At 53.7% G+C, this 17,821-nt stretch overlaps 6 protein-coding genes across 6 annotated transcripts; 1 reads left to right on the top strand and 5 right to left on the bottom strand.

The window, feature by feature from the left end:
* Positions 1 to 1,088: 1,088 nt before the first annotated feature.
* On the top strand, positions 1,089 to 2,035 carry W97_06191 (uncharacterized protein; the record flags this gene model as incomplete). Its single annotated transcript, XM_007784201.1, has 5 exons — positions 1,089 to 1,152; positions 1,202 to 1,236; positions 1,284 to 1,431; positions 1,483 to 1,647; positions 1,713 to 2,035. 5 exons carry the CDS (start codon positions 1,089 to 1,091, stop codon positions 2,033 to 2,035), a joined length of 735 nt encoding a protein of 244 aa, XP_007782391.1.
* Positions 2,036 to 3,195: 1,160 nt separating this feature from the next.
* On the bottom strand, positions 3,196 to 5,568 carry W97_06190 (mitochondrial intermediate peptidase; the record flags this gene model as incomplete). Its single annotated transcript, XM_007784200.1, has 1 exon — positions 3,196 to 5,568. The coding sequence occupies one exon, from the start codon at positions 5,566 to 5,568 to the stop codon at positions 3,196 to 3,198; it is 2,373 nt and encodes a 790-aa protein (XP_007782390.1).
* Positions 5,569 to 6,579: 1,011 nt separating this feature from the next.
* On the bottom strand, positions 6,580 to 6,870 carry W97_06189 (uncharacterized protein; the record flags this gene model as incomplete). The annotated part of the gene is made up of 1 exon (XM_007784199.1): positions 6,580 to 6,870. The coding sequence occupies one exon, from the start codon at positions 6,868 to 6,870 to the stop codon at positions 6,580 to 6,582; it is 291 nt and encodes a 96-aa protein (XP_007782389.1).
* A 2,665-nt stretch (positions 6,871 to 9,535) lies between these two features.
* On the bottom strand, positions 9,536 to 10,418 carry W97_06188 (uncharacterized protein; the record flags this gene model as incomplete). Its single annotated transcript, XM_007784198.1, has 3 exons — positions 9,536 to 10,165; positions 10,237 to 10,335; positions 10,392 to 10,418. The coding sequence occupies 3 exons, from the start codon at positions 10,416 to 10,418 to the stop codon at positions 9,536 to 9,538; spliced, it is 756 nt and encodes a 251-aa protein (XP_007782388.1).
* Positions 10,419 to 10,895: 477 nt separating this feature from the next.
* Positions 10,896 to 11,999, bottom strand: W97_06187 (uncharacterized protein; the record flags this gene model as incomplete). Its single annotated transcript, XM_007784197.1, has 1 exon — positions 10,896 to 11,999. One exon carries the CDS (start codon positions 11,997 to 11,999, stop codon positions 10,896 to 10,898), a length of 1,104 nt encoding a protein of 367 aa, XP_007782387.1.
* A 576-nt stretch (positions 12,000 to 12,575) lies between these two features.
* Positions 12,576 to 17,146, bottom strand: W97_06186 (uncharacterized protein; the record flags this gene model as incomplete). The annotated part of the gene is made up of 7 exons (XM_007784196.1): positions 12,576 to 13,182; positions 13,250 to 13,691; positions 13,877 to 14,588; positions 14,630 to 15,085; positions 15,299 to 15,468; positions 15,522 to 17,051; positions 17,110 to 17,146. 7 exons carry the CDS (start codon positions 17,144 to 17,146, stop codon positions 12,576 to 12,578), a joined length of 3,954 nt encoding a protein of 1,317 aa, XP_007782386.1.
* Between the last annotated feature and the right edge of the window lie 675 nt (positions 17,147 to 17,821).

The raw sequence follows: 17,821 nt of genomic DNA, 5'->3' as shown, positions 1-17,821 counted from the left end.
TGTTGTGCCGACAATTGGGTAGTGTTTGGGAACTCCACTATCTCCGCCTCTTTCGGATGTGGCTTCCCAATCTGCAGTGTCAACGCTTGGCAATCCAGGGAACTGCGGCGGCAAGCCGTCCCGATCTGATACAATAGGGCCGTCCGGAAGAGTACACACTCTGCTTGGGCTGGTGGACGTATGGATGGCTCTTGTTGTAGGGTAGCGGAAAAGAAGACTAGTCAACTCCTTGAGTAAAGTACTCTGTGTAGCTGTGTGCCCTAGGGGGTTTCATACCGCGCTACGGTCTTCCAGAAATCCTTGGTCAACTCTTCCGCGTCTACTGACTATCACTTTATCTGGTTGCTGAAGTCCCAGAGAGCTTTGGAAGTTCGAGGTGCTGGGCCCCGTTGAGCACAGCTTGAAGACCCTCGCATGACCGCATAGCCGTCAACTACCCGCTCTTCGACCCGCTTTCCTTAACGCAAAAGTTACTTTTGTGACAAGTGCGCCAAACTCCATTATGTCGCTTGGGGAGAAACCAAATCCTGCCATTTCGAAAACCTGGAAGTTGAAACTGGGTAGAATTTCAAAAGTCGGCGAGTAGAGCTGATACTGTAGCTGGAACCAGATGAAGCTGGGTGCAGGCGTGGTGGCTGAGCGTACCTTTGTGTGAGGCGCAGCGGATTGTGAACCTCCACACCGCGTTATGGTTGCTCAAGCTCGACCTGGTAGAGTAATTCGTATCTTGGCGAATACAAATGCACAAGCGTATGTAGCAGCTTGCAAAGGTACTGCATGCATCCTTTTGGGTTAGGGTAACCCTAAGAATGGGCTGCATACAAGGTTACATGGGCACGTGTTGCAGCGCATGCGAGACCCCTTAGCTGCAGGTGGACTGTGCAAGATATATGGGTCCCTCATGGATTTGTCTTGGATTTATCAGAATTGCAAAGCAGCATCTGATAGCTAGCAAGAGCTATGGTGAACCGCCAATATAAAGAGCACTCTGCCGCGGACAGAGATGCTCCATTCTCAGCTCCATCGCACACCGAAATTACACATCGAAGCTCTACATTGAGGCTCCCACTCCCAATTCCCGATCAATCATGAAGCTCAGCACCTCGGCTTGCTTTATCGGCGGCGCCTTCGCCAGCTTTGTTTCAGCAGACGGTACATCTCCTTGCTCAACAAGACGCAAACGATGCTGACCAGTCTTCAGCTGTGCCATGGGAGAGACTCAGCCAGAATGACTCGGTTGGTTCTACCACGCAAGTCCATGATCCAAGCTGAGCAGCAAAAAGGTCCTCCTGATCCTCGACCTTCAAGTCGGCCTCTATCAACTCGCTCGCGACTTCGACGCAACCCTGTATCATAACAACATGATCGCTCATGCGGCGCTGGGGCAGCTGTTTGATATCCCGGTCGTCATGACCACTTCGGCTCAACAAGGTCTGTCCACCGCCGCTCGGAGGCGCAATGATTGGTATTAACCTATACCAGGCCCGAATGGCCCTCTCCCACAATTGATCACCGACATGTATCCCGACGCTCCGCTGATCCAGCGTCAGGGCGAAGTGAACGCCTGGGACAATGCCGAGTTCCGTGAAGCTATCCGTGCTACAGGAAAAAGGCAGGTCATCGTGGCTGGTATCGTGACGGACGTCTGTACGTTCCCCGCCCTTCCTCCGCAACATTTGCTGCGTGCACTAGCTGATCCACATCCCGTAAAGGCACGGCGTTCCTCGCGCTCTCCCTTCGCGCTGAGGGCTACAGCGTGTGGGCGAATGTCGAGGCTTCCGGTACGACCACGGGGCTGATCCGAGATACCGCGAATGCTCGTATGCAGGCGGCTGGAGTGCAGCTGGTTAGCCTGTTCAGCATCGTCTGCGACTTGATGCGCGATTGGCGCAGTCCGCCAGGTGCTGCAGCCGTGATCCCATGGCTGGATAAATATTTCCCGGTGTATGGGGAGCTGGCGAGGGGTCACGGAGCTGCCGTGCTGAACGGGACCATCATCCCTGGTGAGGACGTGTTGGTTGAAGGGTTGGACTGAAGAGAGGAGTGGAATGACGAGAGGGGAAAGAGGGGAACGTGGTCGACAGGCACATATGCACACGCGCTCCTTTGACTATTGTCGTATTGAGTGCAGCGTTAGCGGGGAGAGGACAGAGTGTCTGGAGGAAAAATATCGAGTAACGATGCAGTCAGATTTAAGAGATCTTGAACCCCTGCCATGACCGCAATTGATGTCCTGTTTCGGGTAAAGCTGCAGATGTACGAAGCTTGGCTCTGCGCGCCGTCCGGGTTGATGCATGGCGGATCCGACAGACTGCTCCACTTTGGGTTTAGGGTATGCGTGCTTGCATTGTCAGGGCTGATGAATACGAAATATTCGCAGATTTATCATCCTTACCGATGCGATGTGGGCGTGGCTGTCGCCTTAGCTGTTGATTGGTGGCAATTCTTCCATCCTCTGGGTATCGGGACATTGCATGATCGATCAACTGCATTTGTGAGCGCGCAGAAGTGGAACACCCAGAATATGTGGATCTGTGAGCTTTGTCCGGAGAGGGGCTCGAGGTTGAGGCGAGCTTAATGAAACCAAAGGTAATCACGTGGCTGACACATGCTTTCCAAGGCTGAAGTGGCTGAAGAACGGGCTGAAATGAACTTGCCCTCAATAACGCCGACCAGAGGGTTATGCGGCACAATGGGTTACGCGGCATCTATGCCCTCTAGTTATCTGCACTGGTCACGTCCTTGCCCAGACCAAGCTTTGCTCAATATGTCAAGACACTAGGTATGGTGCCACATAACCCCGTGCGCGGCATCACTCCCTGGTCGACGATACACGTGATCTGGAAGCACAGAGCAGCAAGCTTCTCTTCAATCTTTCCTTGATCCACTTCCATATCGGTTGACGTTCTCCGTTCCTAGGGACTATTTTGCAACTCTAAGCTAACCTTGGCGCAACGTTCGTGTCTCGGAGTAAGCCTCTGCGTGTTACATTGTTGAAGCCAGTTACGCACATTCGAGGAGTACTGCATTTGTAAGTAAACATCCTTACATTATACCTGAAGTAAGCGCAGTACCATATCAATGATTCGACGATACACAGAATAGCTACTGTATATTGACAACCCTCCCCACCGGGACCACCTGTATGTACAAAGCCTAAGACGAATCAAGCCTTTGAACAACCTATCCCAACTCTTACTCACCAACACCCCACTTTCCAACCTCCTTCATCGCCCTCTCTCCACCCTCAGCTAGCCTTTCATCTCCCAACACCCCCGCCACACACCTCCACGGGTCCCTGCCGCCGCCCCACATCAACACTTCCTCCCTGAACTTCTGGCCTGCGCCTCTCTCCACCGCGCCTCCAGCTGTCCGCTGGAAAACGTCCTTCCACACCTTGCCCGCAATCGCTCTATCGAATAGATAGGCGTAATACGTAGCCCCATAACCAAACAGGTGGCCGAAAAAGCCTTGCCAAGCCGTACCCCTCGGCTCCGGGACAGCCGAGTGCTTATTAAAGACATGGTGGTAAATCTCCGTGGCGTCAAACTGCGGATGCATAGGCGACGGGCCATGATACGCCTGATCAAGCATAGCGAGCAAGATCTGGCTCTCGGTTTCGGCACCCGACATGCGGCGGTCGAGAGCCAGGCGCTCCTCGACGAGGCGGTACGGCAACGGAGCATCGGTCTCCCAGTGGCGAGCGTAGAGGCCCAGCACCTCTGGTGCCGCGGCGAAATGCTCCATCAGCACGGACGGCAGTTCTGCGAAATCGGTGGCGCAGCGCGTGCCGGAGACGTTTTGGAGCGTCGTGCGGCCTAGGATAGAGTGGATTGCGTGGCCCATCTCGTGGAAGAGGGTCTGGACGTCTCTGAAGGTCAGTAGAGTGGGCTTGTTGCTGGCGATCATGCCTCGTTGGGTGGAGCGAGCAAAGTCACAGATCAGCGCTATGGTTGGGAGCTGGTGTAGCTTTCCCGACGAAGGGGAGTAGGCAGCCGCCATGCCATCCGTCGCAGCCTCGATGGCGGTGTCGAATGGGTGGTTCGTGGAGTCGGCTTCCTCAAGCTCGGTGGGCTGGATCACGCGACTGCAGCGAAGCGTGAAGTGTGCAGGATTGGGATTCTTGCCTGGGCGGGAGAAGAGATCACAGTAGACGACCGCGATGTGGCCTTCGACTTCATCAATGACGTCGAGACGTCGCACATCGTCGTTCCAGGTCTCGCCAGGAGCTGCTTCGCGAGGTACGAGACGGACACCGTAGAGTCGGCTGAACAGGCGCGATAGGCCCTGCAGGACAGTACCAAGGGAGAAGTACGCCGAGAGATAATCGGGGGAACGGATGCGCGTCTGCATGGACGACAGCAACCGCGTGGTATAATAGTCTCTGTCCCAAGCGTTGAGGCTGGCAGGAAAGTTGCCACTTCTTGCGTCTGACTCCTTTAGCTCCAGCAGTTCCTGGAGCTCAGACTGGACGCGAGGATAATTGTCAGCGGCGAGTGCTGAGAGGAACTGGTTGACAGCTTCAGGAGTCTTCGCCATCTTGTCTCCGAGAGCCATGTGAGCAAAGGTGTCATGACCGGACAGCTTTGCCAGCGCGGCGCGCGACTTGAGCATGGCTTCTAGCCGCCGTATACTGCCCTTCGAGGCGGTCCTGTTGGCCATGTAGATCTCCCTCCTAACATCCGCATCCTCAACTGTCCTGAGGGCCATCATAGCGGGCATGCCCACTGTGGGCAATGTTACCTTGCCCCATTTGGTGAAGTTTCTGACCACCGTCGGATCCATACCCTTCAGCTTGCTGCTCTCGAAGTGCAAGTACGACATCTCCGGCGCCATATTGTCCACGAAATCCGTTCCCGTGTTCGTGATGTCGTTGCTCAGCTCCACGAACCTGTTTCTTGCGCCCTCCGGCAGGTCGATGGCGCTCTTGGAGAAATCCTTCATCAAGATGTGCGCCACAACCTGCTCCTCCTCCGTCCATGAATCCCAAACCCCCGGTATCTGCGATGCCTTCTTTAGCTGGTCGTTCAGCCCCGTGGTCGTGTTCAGCTTGTTCATGTACTCGAACATCATCGCATACGCCTGCGTCGCCGCGGCTTGGACCTTTCGATCAGGATGTGTCGCGCGCACAAAGTCGGAGAGGTCGATGACGCGGCATAGTAGGTCGCTGAGCCTATCCAAGTCCTTTGCCAAGCTCTTGAACTCGTCTACAGTAGAAGCAGCAAGCACCTTGTCCACAAGCTTCATGCATTTCTGCAATGTGACATGCGCAAACTTCTGGAAGCCGTCCGGTCGGGTAAGGTAGCGATTTTGGAACAAGCCTGCCGACTGGCCTGGGCCCTGGTGTTTGGCGTGCTGCGAGAACTCCTTCCAAAAGGGCTGCGAGTCGAATATCTGCCGCAGCGTCCTGTCATCGTTCTTTGCGTCCGGCGCATTGTGGGTCGCAGGGGCGAGGTCGGCGGCGTAGTTCGCTTTGGCGGCTTCGGCGAGGCCATTGAAGTAGCGACGCTGCTGGAGACGAAGGCAGCGGGAGCATGTCCATGGCTGTCTTGCTGCTCTCTTCAGCATGTCTGGGAGAGAGAGGAGTGCACGATGTTCTGCTCATGGCTGCTCGCTGCGGGCCCTTCTTCGTCATCCGAGCTCGCCATGCTTTTTGCCCGGCTTGGCGGCGAAGCATGGTTTGACTTGGGCAGCCATCCGCAGAGGCGATCATACTGACACCTAGTGAAGCTTTATTAGTGTGTATGTGGATCGAAATACGGCTTGGTAGTGCTTTGAGGCCAGTTCGAGGTATGTGCTTGGGCTTGCCGGACGGCAGTAGATGCCCGTATGGCTACTTATGACGGCTGGCATCCTCCTGACGCCAGTGTACCTTTAAGGACACGCACTTTATCAAAGTCTAACAGGATGGTTTGATGCGCGCAGACTATGCCGCAAATTTTGCTTGCAAGCCGGCGTGCTCAACTGTCGGCTCACTCACATTGCTGCCCGATTGATCAAGCGCTTGGGAACCGTGCCGCCCTGTCAACGATAGGGGAAGAGATATGGACACTTGTGACTGCGGTCTCGATTGTCTACACTTCCAAGCTTCTTGAGGGCTGGGCGCATGGCCTGTTAGACTTATCTCAACATCAGCGAAGCCTCTTGTGTCTGGATCGAAGCTGTTCTGGGTAAACCGCCGTCCCTAGGGGTGACACTATTTGTGAACGCGCGATTACTGAATCGTTTCCTACACTTATCAGGTACGAACACTGTCTAAATAGCACCGAATATCAACAGAGCCTTATACGAAAGCAGCTGAGAAGCTAGAACACGTATGAAGCGTAAGTATCGCGAAAGACTTCGTTTCAGCAACTTTCCTTCATCTCTAAGATACATATCCGCCGTACTATCTAGCGCAACTAAGTACCTTCTCTCCTCAATTATGATACGTTCTCGCGTAGTCTTGCCTTACGTACAAAATACATGCTTTCGGCCAACCCTTGTGGGCTTTGCCACAAAACCACAAGATCCACACAGCAACCTTCCAAGCGAGCAGCAGTAGTCCAGTGAGTTAAGCCAGTGTTGACGATGATCGACCTACGAGCCGTCGGGAGAGTTGCAGAGGAGGGCTTGGCCGAGGATCGGAAGGAGGCAGCATTGATTGATCTGCCCAACACTTGCACAGATGTCGTTGAAGCTCTGGATGTCCGTTGGCACTTCTGGAGGAGTCTGGCAGTTGAGGTTGGCGATTCCGAGGACGTCGAGGTCGCAGCACTGTGGAGTACCAGACGCGCAGAGCCCGACTTGACGGCTGAAGATAGTCGGCGCGGCTAGGGAACCGGCGAAGAGACCGCTGAGGGTAAAGAGAGAGAGGAATGAGGTTCTCATTTCTGCGGGTTGAATTTTGGGTTGGTTGAGGAGTCTGTGAGAGACTTCGTGAGTGATGATGCTTAAAACGGGCAGAGAATGTGCTGCTGTTTTTGTGTAGGTATAGAAAGATGGTTGATTGCAGTGGCTTGTGTGAGGATAGGTGTTCCATGTCTCAGAGACCTCGTCTGTCCTTTATACTCTTCAAGTCTCAACCCAAGGCATCATCATCATTATGACTGCTTTCACATGCGTCATCAGGCTTCTAGTACCGGAACCTTTGCAATCCAAACTACCTAGGTAGTCCCAGCATGAGTCTCTTTCCTCTCTCAACATCGAGCCTCTTTTGGTTCCATGTCCGAAACGATCGTCGTTTTATGCTACATCCCAAGTCCGGTTGTCGTCACTTCTTGAGGCAAGTAGATGCAGATCTCAACCGCGGCTACCAATCATGGTTGAAATCGCTGTAAGCAGGCACCAAAGAGCCCGAAAGCTAACGGGCGATTGAGATTACTTGTAATTCTTGTTTGATGATAAAGGCCCAAACAATGCCTATCCGTCATTCATGGTGAACACTGCTGTATTAAAAACTACTAGGACAATATGGACTGGCCAGAGTAGTGACGGTCACGGCTCGTAGAACAACATCAAGGACGCGAATATGACACCTACGCAGAGTGCTCACTTTGCAGCGAAAGATGATGGAAAGACGATAATGGAAGCTTAGACTGTGAGCGGTCAGACCATGATCCGAAGCAAAGAGGGTAAACTGATCGTGGTATCGCTCTTGCGTCAGCCAATTAATTGTCCGTCATAACGCCGGTTTTAGATTAAGCCCACTTCATAGCAAAACCAGGCACAAGCATTCCGGTGCCTTCATCGGGATCGACGGTTATTCATGTTCCAGTTCACGCCCAGCTGAAATACCTAGTAGGCCAGGAGAGATGACGCCGTATGGAGTAGCAACTTGACATACTCGCCCGGAGACTAACAATGCCTCCGATGCCAACCATGCCGAGAGCCTTGGTATTCTCTGGAGACAGGACGAATATCTTCATGGGGTCCAAGGGTGACGCAGCCTGGAAGCCGTCCGGCTGCAACGGCCACTAGCAGCCCTGCCACCGACGGCAACCCCACAAACGGCCCACTAGCTGCATGCAACATCCAGCGTCGCATTCTCGCCTCAGAACTTAGACTATCGGATTCTGACGAATAGCCTCATTACTTCAGTTTCGCGGAGGGCCAGTGTTCCAAGGTTCTCAGAGCTCCCAAGGGCTTCCCCATGAAGACCTCCCGACTGACATCACTCAGACAACAGCCTGATTTAAGGGTATCTTGGGATTCTGCTATGAATAGCAGTACTAGCTGTCGCCGAGTCTCATGACCGACTACCCTCCCAGGTGCTTGTTGTTGCCGCCGGCATGTCAGCAACAACATGCCGTCGGCGACCTCCTACATTAGTATCACGGCCGGCTTGTCCATCCGATGATCTCTTGGATCGGAAGATTGCCTTCCTGCACACCATCCTACCTCGCGCTTCGCGGCCGTGCTTGGCTATTGATAATACTCGAGCAGAGTGGGTCATGTTGGAGCTCCTTTTGTCATTGGTGAGAGTCTAGAGATTGGAAACAAGATGGCGAGACGGTAATGAGCAGCACCCATATTAAATCAGCAGGTGCGAAGATGCGTGTGGTTGCAGCTAGGTAAGCTGTTGCAATTGGCTACACTCATCAGAAACCGCATGAGAGCAATGTGGAGCAGCTCATGCAACATCTGCAGCACCAATCCACACCTAGTTTGTATCTGATTAAACCCTTGCACTTCAATGCTCCTCGCCTTACCCTTCACTTCCAATTGTGTTGCAACATCGCTGTGTTGCGATGCTCTGATTGCAATTCCCTCACCCAGATTTATTCATGTACAAGTTTCTGTGAGAAACAGAGATGATGCTTGTGGCATTTCGCACCTGTCTAGGAGCACAGATGACGCGTAGTGGCATGGTAATTGTCAAGCAGACTCGAGGATCATTCACTCCATAGTTCCTTGCGATTTAGGAGCCTTCAGCAGCAGCATCTTTGCATTGAATGAAGTCAAGTGTGTTCTGTAGCACTGGCAACACGCCTCAATTTTCTCTTTCCCTTTTGTTTTATCAATATATAGCCCTCCCTGTCGCTGACTATGCTTCATAGACGCTGTCCTCAAACTCCACGCTGCGCGGAACGATACCTCGCCGGCAACCTCGAAGGCTTCGGTTGAGCTGCCGCAGGATACCTGTCTTGATCAACGGCCTTGATCAACGGCCTTGGTCAACGAGGAGGTCCGAAGAGCCGTTGCTCGGATTGGCGGTGGATCAGGTGCAAGACTATAGACCTTGGAAACCGGTTCTGCACAAAGGGCTATAAGCGTGCGCCTAGAAAGCATCATACCGCTTGGCCTTTACGGGCGGACATAGACCCTAAATCCAGTTTCTACGTAGACATAGTTAGCAGCTGTGTAAAGCCTAGAATCGATGCTTGTTCTCGCCTCCGATGCAGCACACAAAAAAAGGTCATGCTCCTTGACGGATACAAATGAACATACACTATCTACTGCACACTTTCCAAGGCTGCGAGGACAACCCTGAACTATACACGGCATTGGCACGACGCAGAAGCCCAACCTTCTGTTTGGCCCTCCCTATCACCCTCTATCGCCCCTTTTTAACCCACTCTTCGACCGCCGCTCTCACACCCCCAACTTTGTCCTGCAGCATCGCCGCACTCATCTGACTATGCGCAATCCCCGTCTCCACAAACCTGCCCACCCTCTCCTTGACCCTGATGTGATTCTCCGCGACCACGGGAAACCTCTTCTCATACTGCCAGACTAGATCCCCTACGTTTCTCGTCGTAAGCGGCAAGACAGTGTACGCGGTTCCGATACCCACAGCCACTGGCACAGCAGCCCTGAGGAAGATATTCCTGTTCCTCGTCGCGATCGAGCCGGCCATGGATGCCACAAGGACGTACAACAGCCCTGGGACGACCTTCTCGTTGGATTCTTTCGGCGGCGCGAGAGAGGCAATGGTGCTGGTGAATGAGTGCTCGAGCTGCAGCGTGCGCGTCATGAATGCGTTGGTTGCGTCCTCGGCGCGCACTGCTTGTCGTTGGAGTGCTAGGCGCGTACGGCGGATCTGGGTGGCGAGGCGGTCGGTTGGAGACGGGGAGGAGGGATTGTGTTTTGTCGTCGGCGAGGAGGGGAGAGTGCCGGACCCGTCGGGGGAGGAGGGGAGGGTTAGGTTCGGTGGGGTGTCGTCGTAGATGGGCTTGCGCGAGAGCTGGCGGGCGTCAGTGACTCGGATTTGGACCTGTATAGGAACTTTGCACAAGCTCTGGGTGAGAATCTTACGACATCCGCTATGTCGGCTTCTTCGGCGTACGCGGGTCGTTTGGGATAGAGGATTGCGCCTGCTGTGAGGGCTACTGCTATCGGAGAGAATGCGGCACGCTGGCGGTCGTTAGCAAATGAAACAACATGCTCCGTAGAGGCTCAGAGACACGTACATGCCACAGCATCGGTTGGAACGCCATTGCGAGGAGTGGAGAGGTTCAATTGGTGATGCCGTGGTCGTATGGGGGGAGCTTGCTGTTGCGGCGCTTCAGTCCGGAGATTTCCGAAGAAAGCATGCAAGCCTCAAGCAGCAGACGATCCTCCCCACATACGATATCAGTCCCCGAAGCGTAAGGAATTGAGCAATCGGTGGAAGACCTTATCATTTGTAAAGTTATATCCGAACGCTGATTGTGCGCGACTGTTGTTTAGTTGTTCAAAACAAATTTTTGACCCTGATTTTACTTCCACAAGACAACCTCAACCCATGTTGTATCACGGCCGTAAACAAGTATTGAACAGCTATGTTGACAAGGACTGGACGCCATGAAATGTCTCCATAATCATGTGATAGACCTCCTCTCCAGTCGTGCCAGGCGACTACATGGCTTTCACAACTCCTCTGAAACGCCTAATAGGGTATGCGCCATCTATATATCCAAAGGTACTACATAGCATCATATCAATCTGATATCCTCCCTCACGCCAATTCTGATCTCCTCACCAGCTTCCAGACTGACAGCAAAGGCATTCGACCAGACTTTAGGCCCAGCTCCCTGCCCCGGCTCGCGCAGTAACTCGTTAATTTCATTGATTCCAAAATTCTGCGTTTTAATCCTGCTGGTCGCTACACCGTGTAGTTCCTTCTCCTCATCATGTGCGCCCACCCAGACCCTAGCGAGCAGGTTCCGCGCAATCTCCAGGCCTCCAGGCATCCCGTTCGCGACGGTTCCGCCGAGGAACCACGGATTGTGTACGCGGTCGAAAGAGTGGAACAGGCACGTGAGGGGCAGTGCGGCCTCCTCGACGAGGTGACTGGAGGCGTATGGCTTGATGATGCTGTATGGCATTCCGTGAGGGGAATAGATCACACTCAGCGTCCTCTCGCGGTCGTTGCAGGGCGACGCAGCAAGAGTCTTCGGCGTTGCGCTTTTGATGCTGATAGGAGAGAGCGGAGAAGCAGGTGGCGTGGCGGGCAAGTCAATGTATTTGCCTGTGGACGCGGAGAGAACTGTGAACGGCGGGCGGTAGGTTATGCCGATGGCGTTGTGCACGCGAGTAATGTCATGCTTCGGCGGAGGTAGGAGCGCGATGGTGACCTCGCCCGGTGAGCCGCTCGCAGATGGGGATGGCACTGAGAGTCGGAACACGCGTGACTCCCGCTTCTCGTCGAACTTCTGCAGCGCGATTACGGCTTCCGGGTCGAAGTGATTCCATCCTCTGATCTTCTTCGCTGCGGCTGGCGCGGCTAGGATGGTCGACGCGTAGTTTGCCGGCAGCTGTCGCAATGTCTCTTCATGGCAGTGGTCTGGCTTGTTTTGCGATATGATGACGAGGTCTGGTTCCGGGAGCTCAGCAAGGGATGCGACACACGGCTGCTTCCTGTGCTTCGCTTCTTGGAACTTTGGGTGGAGGATGCTCGACGCGCCGGTGAGCCATGGATCTATGAGGATGGTGAAGGAGCCCGGGAAGAGTGCCGGCGACGTAGCCGGCGCACTAGGGGGCGAGAAGGTGAGGAGAAAGGTAGTGTCGCCGTTGAGAGACTTGACCGTCAGCGGCATAACTTGGCGGATCACCGTTTATTCGGGGATGAATGTCTTTTGAAGCTGTACAGCATTGAGGCTGGAGAATAAGGGGAAAGGGCAGATGAGGAGATGTTAATTGCGACCATGATGGCAGGAGACACGAGTCGGTCAGCCAGCCAGGCAGGTACAGTACGCTTGTGTGCCCAGGTGGCCGGTCAATCAGCTGCATGGCACGAAATGCGAGCAAGCAGACTCGAGCCGGGGAAGTCGGAAGCGACTAGGCGCGGCAAGCCGTGGCGAGACCTGGGCCCGAGCACCGGGGAATGGCCCGCAATTCACTTCGTGCCGCTGCTGATCCTTGGCCAAAAGTTGCTTGTCGTTTCCGCCTGCCCCAGCCAGAATGTTTGTTGCTGGCTTGACGGCCAGCACAATTCGCTCCCGATTGTGTCTTCGGACATAGATACAGTGCTCGAGAAAGAGTAGAGAGAGTCTGAAGCTTTGGTACATGATACTTCCACGCTCCTCGACTCAATCTGCTTGCCCTGATGGTCTGCTCATAAAACTCATACCCATCCACCCAGAGATCTGAGGTGCCACCCAACAGATTGCAGCCTAATCCAACCAAGCGTGGTGCAGTTCATCCAAGAACGCCAGATCTACATTGACGAAGCTCCTCCAAAGATCAATCTCCAGCCTCCACGGCTCAGTCTGAACCGCATACATGACAGCCGCGGAGAGCTTCAGCAGGTCCGCCTCGTCCTCACCCATAACGAAGTAAATGTCTCGTTTAACAATCACTTTCTTACCAAAGCTCGCCTGGTAAGGCCGGATACGCAGCCGAGCCTGGTGGTGGATGCTCCACTCTGAGCACAGCATGTCCTTGGGGATAAACTTCCACTCCCAATGTCTTCCAACTGCGTCAGCAAAGGAGACGGTCCAGCGTCTCTCGTATCCGATCATGAGCGGGTAGAAATGCGGCGCGGACCAGATTCGAAGGACCGCGAAGCGGGCGTTTGGATTAGCACGCGCGAACCCGCGAGCGGTGTTCAGCACACCTTCCCGCGTGACCTTAGCCGGGTCTTGAAGCTCCGGTGGCATAGTGACAGTTTCGGTCATCTCACGGAAGTCGACGTAGAGGTCTAGGTCACGGCCCGGCTCCTTGGCTGCAATTGCTTTGCCCGGCACCTGTTCTTCGTATGACATGGTGATGACGCCAGATCTGTACACTGATGGAAGTGCTTAGTGGACCGCCGTCACGCCTTGGAGACGCAAGAAGTAAGACTCACGATGCGCTATGATGGGGCCGAATGGCAACGTCCCAGTCGAATGGATACGGTTGATGCTTCTTGGGAACGGTATCCCAGTCTTTCCAGAACTCGTTCGGCATGTACCTGTTACTGTCATACCGCCGTCGATCGGGCAGTTGTTTCGCTCGTTCGGCTTGTTTGACTAGCAAGGAATCCTTGAATCCTGTGCCTGAATCGCCTGTGAGGAACTCAGGTGTGAAGAAGAGGCTCATAGCGGCAAAAGCACTGAGCATGTCGGGAACAACGCGGCGGTGCTCCGTGACGCCCCCGCTTTGCTTCAAAAACTTGAAGAATGGATCTATGCGAGCTCGCCCTCGGAGTAGGTTGTATGTGGCCACTCTCTTGACCATTCTCAAAGCAGTAGAGTACTTGAGCTGGGTGCCAGGCTCCAAGTCTGCCTTGTGCCAGCCTTCTTTGAAAACTGCTCCACTGTTAGCTTAGTGTGTTGATTGAAAAAGTCGTACAACATATCGGGGACGGCGGCCAAACAGAGGACTTCCGAACGTGCCCCCTAATTCTGTTCGGGTGAGACGCGCGTGTGTGCTCCAGGGCTCTTCTGTACTATGCTTCCAGACATGTCTCTCGATAGAATGGAGTTGTGATTACCTTTGGACTTTTCCCGATCAATGAAAGACATGAATTCCCGGTCCATGTTCGCCGGATCGAGTTCTGGAGGCGCCTTGGAATATTTTGTTACGTCAATCGCCTGGCTTCCGCGTTCTGCCGCAGCCGCGGATTGAGCAAAATACTCGGCCAGTGGTCCAGAGAAAAACCCATCATCCGCATCTGACTCTGCGCTCTCAGACTCCCACTCATCGCTGTTTTCGCCGTGATGGTTATGGTCGTGATCATCACCAGACCATCGGCATGAGGGACATAACGACCCTTCGCTGTGCTCGCCATCATCACTCTCAAGTTCCTCGTCAGTGTCCAGGTCTGCGGCGAAGCGATTGAAGTCAGGGCCACGTTTCTCAAAGACATTCATGGAGGCCATGTTTTCCTTGAAAAGCTCGTTGGTACTGCCACTGAGCTCCTCTGGAAATAGCACCCTGTCTTCTGCTGCGTCAGCCTCGTTATAGAATGTTCCTCTTGCCACTCTGTCTTCCTCAGTGTCGACAATGACCTCGCCCTTCTCATTCCAAGACTTGAAGTGAGTGTCCGCGGAATTGAGAGAGTCGTATATGGTCCGCTCGCCTGGTTTGGCATCTCGAGCCCGCTGAGTGTCTTTGTCTCTCACAAGAGTTCTAAGGATAGGAGCCTCAACCTCGTAGAACTCTCGGACTGAATGAAACCGATGAGCTTTGATGAGCAGCTGGCACTGTTAGATGGTCCACGAAACGTGCAGGAAATAATGCTTACCCCTTGGATCGTGTTATGTAAGCTGTAGAATTTCTGGCCAGGCACAGCGTCCCATACGTAGACGTCGTAATACTCGTTAAAGTCAAAGTGCCACCTGCGGTACCGCTCCATTTCTTCGAAAAATTTAGGCCCGACCTGGCTGATGGTATTCCACTCGTTCTTGGACGCTCTTCCGAGTCCGGACTTCTCGCGGAGCAGCCACAATTGTTCTTCAGGAGGGGATACTACGGTTTTCCCAGTAACCGCATCACGAACCAGGCAGACCACGCAACTGGTTTCCATTGAGAGGTATTGAATAAATCGACGACTGGCGGCATCGTTTCTCTTGATGTGTCCGCACATGAAGTTCCGTGCCTCGACCATTGCGTGAGATCGTCGTCCTTGGCCCCGGGATCCCGTCTGGTGCCATACGGATGTTTTGGCTGCATGATCAAACTGGAAGTAGGGGATGAATCCCTAGAAACAGTTATCAGCTTTAGTTCACCTTTGTGACTACATGCGTCTCCTGGCCAAACGAACGACAGCCTGGCTCATGTTCAACAAAAAGCCACGGACAGCTTGATACAAAAGAAAGTTGATCGGCTATCGGGCGATATATGAGAACGTAAACATGAATGCAGCAAAGCTCTCTTTGCACACACTTGGATACGAAAGAACGGAGGATCCTACCAGGTGCAGAAGCTGTGATCTCAATCGATCGCCCACCAGCCATTTCGCTGCTGGGAAGTACTGCCAAATGGCAAGCACGTTCAGCTCGAAGAACTCGTCCCAGTTTCGACAAAGCTGGATAGCGTCGTAAAAGCTACTATCCTTTGCTATGATCGAGAAATGAAGCCAACCTGGTCCAGAGTTTAGTGTCTCACCACCATGAATGGAGTTGTGTCCATCTTACCGCCGCGAGTCAGAGACTTTTCACTAGGGTAGTTGTAAACATACCTTCCACAAACCTTGACACGCATCTTTCTGGTTTGGGTCTCGCCTTCGTCGTTGGTTGTACCAAAATCAATCATAGTTGCACCCGCGTCACCGAGCATCTTGCGGCTTTGCGCTCGGCGTTTCAACATTTCTTTCTCCCGCTTCGTGTGCCAAACCTCAGGAACAGCATCGCGGCGGCGTTTAAACCTAGGCCTCATCTCTTTGCGTGCTTTCGTTGCCTCTTCAACCTCGTCCTCGTTGTCCACTTGCCCATCATTCTGATCTGTCTCGTCCTCTTCTTCGCCTCGAATCAGATCTGCACAAGCATCGCGCACTTCCTGAAGACCGGGTTTCTCCATCTTAAGACAGAGGTCTCTCAAATCTGCAGCGGCGACTTCCTTGTCGTTCAAGAAGTCTTCCACACTGTCTGCGCGAAGAGCGGCTGGGAGAACGCTAGCGTGGGACAGCAGCAGACGGCAGAAAAGTAAGTGCTTGATTTCCGCGATGTCGGCGAGAAGCGTTTTGATCTCCTCCTCTGGTATAGGCGCTGTCCTGTGCGCCAGTTCTATAGGATTTTCGATTGTGCCGCGAACTAGGAGACCGACGCCTTTCTCGTATTCAACACCTTCTCTCAAGCGCTTCTCGATCTCTGACTTCGTCTCCATCGTGATATTACTCTCTCCCAGCTGGTTTGGCTCCATTGTTGGAGTTTCTGTAGACCCTTGGCTTAACTTGGCCTTTTTCGCTTTCTTTTTTGCAGTCTTCGATCCATCTGAGACTTCCGTGGCGCTCGAACTACCGGCTCCGGTAGCCTCACCGCTTTTCCCATTCTCCTCTCCAGTTCCGTCTTCTTCCGAGCTGTCTTTCAGCATTAGGAAGAACTTGATGAGGTCGATGTAGGTGCCACGTTCGTCCTCGATTGCATCATCAACTGGATCCCACTCTTCGTCCTCGTCCTCTTGGGACATGCGCTCGGCGTATGCCTTATTGAGATACTCCTCTTGCCGTTTGAGATCTTCCTTCCTTTTCAACTCCTTTGTGCGTCGCTCCAACTCCTTTCGATAGCGCTTGAACATCGCAGCTTCTTTCTTGACTTGTGCAGCTTGGGCAGCGCGTTCATCCTCCTCTTCGTTCTGACGCTGTCGCACCCAGCCAAACCACTTCTCCTGCTGATACAAGACCTCGGCCGTTCGACGTTCGAGCCGCTCCAGAGCACGCAAAGCGGTCAGCTTTTCCCTTTGGAGCTTCGCCAGGTATTGCGCATGGCCATAATCGAACGTCGTGGAGAAAAAATGTTCATGATGCAGCTTCCGGGCAAGTATTACACGACTCAACAACCTATACCTTTCTGAAAGATGCTCATACAGCTGTTTCAGGACATGCAGCGACTCCACATCGTGGAATGTCTGATTGACAAGAGGAACCGAGCTTTGAGCAAGGTAAGCGGGAGGAGACTTCACGAGGGCATCAAGTTTGGCATTGCGCCGCTTGTAGCCCTTGTACAAGCCTGCAATGCCGTCAGTGTGCCCAACGTCGGTCGACTGAGAGTCATCTCGAGCCTTGACATTGCTTGGAATGGAAGCTACAGAAGAGGCCGTTCATGGATGTCGCGCTTTCTCCGCAGCGCGAGTCATCCGATATGTTCAACGCCGTACATTTCTGTGAAGCCATAGCAACAGGCGGCCCTCCGCCAGCACAGACGGGTTGTGTTGATTACAGTAGTATAACATGCGTGATAATGATACGGTAGGGGCAGAAGCTGCGAGCTGAGGTTGTGTCCGACAGGTTGTGAAGTTGAGACTCCCGTCTGTCCCCGCCACGCGACCTCTCAGCGGGGTCCGGCAACTTCCGGCTCGCGTAATCACGTGGGCGGTGTCATTCGAGCAGCTTTGAATTTGCAGACTTCGCTGGCTGTCACGTGGCTGTCACGTGGCTCTCACTCCAACTGGGCGCAAGACTCGGAATCCCGCATAACGTTACCTGCTCAACACTGCAGAGCCGGCCAGCACAGTGAGCAGCGAGCCACTGAACGACTCCTCCAAGGGCCGAGTCCGGTGTTTCAAATGCTCCTGCTTTTCCTTCCGCATTCCTGTTGTTTTCGACCGCCGCGACCAACCACAACACGTCAAGATGAGCTGACGACGACTCGCAACCAGTCAGCGCTGATCCTGCCTTGTCTGCCAGATGCTGCCACATTCGTCGGCCTTGCGGCTTGCCCATTCAGCTTGCCCTCACTAAACCGCAAACAGCAAACAGCTGTCCAAAGTTGCCTGGCTT

This window comes from Coniosporium apollinis, assembly GCF_000281105.1.
Source record: "Coniosporium apollinis CBS 100218 chromosome Unknown supercont1.31, whole genome shotgun sequence".
NCBI classification, from domain to species: domain Eukaryota; kingdom Fungi; phylum Ascomycota; class Dothideomycetes; genus Coniosporium; species Coniosporium apollinis.
This window is presented reverse-complemented; position numbering and strand designations above follow the sequence as displayed.